Here is a 4,431-nt window from a genome sequence, read left to right on the forward strand (position 1 = left end):
TGTATCACATTTTACTTAGTGCTATCACATTTTTCCAGACGGAGGCGCCAAGTTGTAACTAAGTAACAGTTACCGCTGAATCCCTAGCCTTTCATCTGTGACTGAACTTCCAAAAATAACGGCTACCTAACCACTTCTACAAAGTTATGGCAACACCAGATGAATTTGAGGGAGGGAAGAAAGACCTATTTATTCTGTTTTTCAGCAACGGCGGACTCGATATCAATCCAGCCTACTATTTAGGTTCAGAGAACAGGCATTTGGAAATTGTATAGGCCTCTTATCAGCAATCATAAATGTTTCATGAAATGTATATATAATTTTATTGTATTTTTACAATCCATTCAAATGTAATTCAATTCATACTAAGAGTAAGAGTGGGAATTCAACAAAAAGATAACTCATGTAAAAAATATACTGTGTCTGTAAAATGTATTTTTGTTCAGAACTTTTGTGAAACAGCACAGTTAAAAATACATGGCAAAATAAAAATCCAACCGGATGGTGTTCAGCGATAGATCGGAGGGTTTGAAGGTAGCTGAAGGGTGGGACTAATAACAACAAGAAAACTATTGTAAAATACATTGTGTCCATAAAATGTACACTAAAGGTCAAAAGTTTAAGAACACCTACACATTCAAGGGTTTTTTCGGTTTTTACTATTTTCTACATTGTAGAATAGTAGTGAAGATATCAAAACTATGAAATAACACGTATGGAATCATGTAGTAATGTAGTATTTCATAGTTTTGATGTCTTCACTTTTATTATACAATGTAGAAAATAATAAAAAATTAAGAAAAACCCTGGAATGAGTGTATCCAAACTTTTGACTGGTACTGTATATATTTGCAAAAAAATATGTTGGGGATTGGAAATGATGCAGACAATTATGTTGATGGAAGCTACAATTTATCTGCAGTATTAAAGCTGATCTACCCCCTAAAAAATATATAAAAAATAAATAAAGAGTGTGAATTCCTGTGGAGGGAGAGAGCCTTAAGGAACTGGCTGACAGATTGAAAAAAATGACACTCCTGTCAAAATCCTCACTTGGCTAAACAACCAATCAGGAGAAATGGGTGTTGCCAGGGACACAGATAAAAGAGTGGGACAGGTGACAGTGCTGACATTGAGCAAGGGCAAATAGTCAACAGGTAACAAGTAGAGAGAGAGAGAGAGAGACAGAGAGATTGAGAGAGAGAGAGAGAGAGAGAGATTGAGAAAGACAGACAGACAAAGAGAGAGAGCGATACCCCGGGGGCATAACTCAGACACTGAAACAGTCATCACCTTCCAAGGACCAGAACAGCACAAGTTGGAAAAGAGGCTAATTCAAACTTGAAAATATAAACTTTAAGGTTATCCTGACACCAGGAAAGGACTGAGGACTCTATTCATACTTGTCCCCAAGGAGACGACAAGGACAGCCCAAGGACAGACACACAGCAGCATCAGGAGGAGGTGAGAGAGACTACAGACTAACTGACCATGGCGTCGTTCGAACCTCAGGGTCAGTCTCCTCCTTGCTGTGGCCCCCAGTTCCCCAGCCTGGGCCAGGAACCTCCAGAACTCAGCATGTACAGTGACTGCTACTACCCCCCTCCATCGCTCCCCAGCCCCCAGCGCACCACCCCCACCTCCTATGACTACAGCACCTCCTCCCCCAACCCTTACCTGTGGTTCAACGGATCCGGCATCAACGCACCCCCATACCTGGCCACCACCGGGCCCCCAGGTAACCCCGGGCCACCCTTCGTTCCCCAGCACTATGGGATGCAGAGGCCTTACCTGGGGCCCGGCGGGGCGGGGGTCCCTGGGGGGGAGCTGGGCTGGTTCTCTCTGCCCTCACAGGAAGACCTGATGAAGCTGGTCCGCCCGCCCTACTCCTACTCCGCTCTCATCGCCATGGCGATCCACGGCGCCCCGGAGCGGCGGCTGACCCTGAGTCAGATCTACCAGTACGTGGCCGATAACTTCCCCTTCTACAACAAGAGCAAGGCTGGCTGGCAGAACTCCATCAGGCACAACCTGTCACTCAACGACTGCTTTAAGAAGGTCCCCAGAGACGAGGACGACCCTGGTAAGAGTCTGACGTCATTATGTGTTTGTTTTATTTTAGTTCTAAGCCCACAAAATAACCAATCAATCTAAGATATGACAGTATTTGATGGTTGATTTATTCATTTTGAATCTAACCTTGTCAAAAGTCAAAAGTCTACTTTAGTTATCATGTGTCTTTACTTTAGGTAGCCACTGTGGCGTGCCTTTAGTGTGTGTAATAGTCTTGTGAAGGAACGGTAGATGAACTGTGTTTAGTAATGATAGTAGATGATGCAGTCAATAATCCATGTGTCAACCGCAAACACATTCTACTCTACCCCCCCCTCCTTCCCTCCCTCGCTCTCTTTCCCTCACTCTCTCTCTTCCAGGTAAGGGTAACTATTGGACACTAGACCCAAACTGTGAGAAGATGTTTGACAATGGAAACTTCCGTCGTAAAAGGAAGAGGAAGTCTGATTCACTGTCTGGAGGAGAGGGGGGGTCAGGGGGGTCGGAGCCAGGTGACCCCAACAACCGGGGGAGCCCCGAACCCCCCAGCAACCACGGGATCGACATGTCTCCCACGCCAGAGAGAATCCCCACCCCTTCAACCACAGGTCCCGCCCCTTGCTTGAGCAGCTTCCTGTCTGAGATGTCTGGAGTGGTGTCAGGGGGAGCCAATGAGATCGTAGGAGATTCGCTGAACCGGGCCCTCCCCATAACCCTTACCCTGGATGGGACCCAGAGGCCTACACAGCCTGGGGGTTTTGGTAGTTACTCCCCCAGCTCGGGTGCTTCGGAGTGGGCTTCCCAGCTGCCGCCTCCCCCTGGCCTCTCCTCCTCGCCCACCCACTCTTCCCTGGGTTACAGCAGCCCCATCCTCAGCCAGTTCAATGGGCATTTCTACCCCGGCTTGGGCTCAGCAAGCATCCTATACCCACGGGAAGGCACAGAGGTCTGAACAGACTGATAGAGGGGGAGACAGGGATGGGCAGAACTTAGCTAGAGGTCTAAAGACACTAAAGAAAGGAGAGTGAGAAAGAGAGACAGGATTCTACCTGAGACTGAACTGAACCGTCTGCTGACACACACATACACACACAGTAATCAGTTAAAGCTGACAGGGCGGGACTCAGTTGCGTGTGACAGCAGGATGAGCAGGGCCTGGTTCCCACAGAAACAGCCGAGTCAGCATCGATGATGCTTCACGCACACACACATGCACACACACACACACGCACACAAATGCGCGCACATACACACACCTGTTTAATCATCTATAATTGCTGACTGTCATGACTGACAGTTTTAATTTGTATATATTTTTATTGATTGTGTTTATTTTATTGTTTATATATGTTATTTTATAGTTTATGTATGTGTTTTTATCTCTGAGTGCTTGGGTCCAACATATTTGTTCAACATTGTAGAATATTGTTTTGCGATGGATGGCTCAGACCTGGGTTCAAATCCATGTGTTTTGTTATTTGAATATATTTTGCTGTGTATTTAATTATTTTCAAATACACAGCTCAAAACAAGTATTTTTATTTGAGTATTTGAATGGTTATTTGTAAAAAAACAAATAGTTGACCACATTTAATTTGAAAGTATTTTCTAATATTTATTTCAAATACAATTTTTTAAATATATGGATTAAATGCATGGGAGTATATTCGAGTCAGTGTATATGAGTATTCCCAAATAAATTCCAATATTCAACAACTTGTTTTTTCTAATAAATGTGATCTGAATACTTGTTTTCAGGAAAACGTTCTCTGAAGTGTCATCGTCTTACTCTTTTTAACTCAGAAATAAAAATCAGCCTGCTTGCCTAGTGTTGTAAGGGAATTATCTGTCTAAACAAATCTTTGTGAAAGATGATTAACGGTCTCAAACCTTCAGTGAAAAATGACCCTCCTAAAACACACAGGTAGGACAGAAACAGTCCTGTCAGAGAAACGATGACCAGCGAACCAGGGAAACCTGCTTGTCAGGGTAACTTGATCCTACAGTATGATAAGGATATACTGATGGGTGCATGGATAGATGAAGCCTGGAGGGCTAACTGACTGTTGTAAAACGGTGAGAATCCTCATAACCCTTCTCTCTTCTCTCTACTCTCACACAATAACTCACCCCCTTTCTTCAAGTCTTGCTGACTGGACAAGACTGGGATGTAGAAAGGAGATAAGGAGGGGCTTTATGCAGGTAAAATAGTGACTTAATTATACAAGCATGAAAAGTATGATTTGTATATTTAAAATATGAGTTGCAGCTATATACAGAGTTTTGTATTTGCAAAAAATATTTGCAAACATAAATGCAACAACAGTTGCATGCAGGTAATGTGATGGGTGAATAAATACAACACTTTTAAACATATAC

At 43.6% G+C, this 4,431-nt stretch overlaps 1 protein-coding gene across 1 annotated transcript; it reads left to right on the plus strand.

Annotated features, from left to right (window-relative positions):
• Nucleotides 1-1,134: 1,134 nt before the first annotated feature.
• foxi3b (forkhead box I3b) lies at nucleotides 1,135-3,819 on the plus strand. The gene is made up of 2 exons (XM_071411631.1): nucleotides 1,135-2,083; nucleotides 2,433-3,819. Exons 1-2 carry the CDS (start codon nucleotides 1,492-1,494, stop codon nucleotides 3,002-3,004), a joined length of 1,164 nt encoding a protein of 387 aa, XP_071267732.1. The 5' UTR covers nucleotides 1,135-1,491; the 3' UTR covers nucleotides 3,005-3,819.
• Nucleotides 3,820-4,431: the final 612 nt, after the last annotated feature.

Source organism: Salvelinus alpinus, chromosome 7, assembly GCF_045679555.1.
Source record: "Salvelinus alpinus chromosome 7, SLU_Salpinus.1, whole genome shotgun sequence".
Classification (NCBI taxonomy): Eukaryota; Metazoa; Chordata; class Actinopteri; order Salmoniformes; family Salmonidae; genus Salvelinus; species Salvelinus alpinus.

Excerpts from the sequence above, each read along its gene's own strand:
- foxi3b (XM_071411631.1), top strand. The coding sequence starts at position 1,492 with ATGGCGTCGTTCGAACCTCAGGGTCAGTCTCCTCCTTGCTGTGGCCCC. Across the intron at positions 2,084-2,432 it reads CAGAGACGAGGACGACCCTG|GTAAGGGTAACTATTGGACA; the intron begins GTAAGAGTCTGA and ends TCTCTCTTCCAG.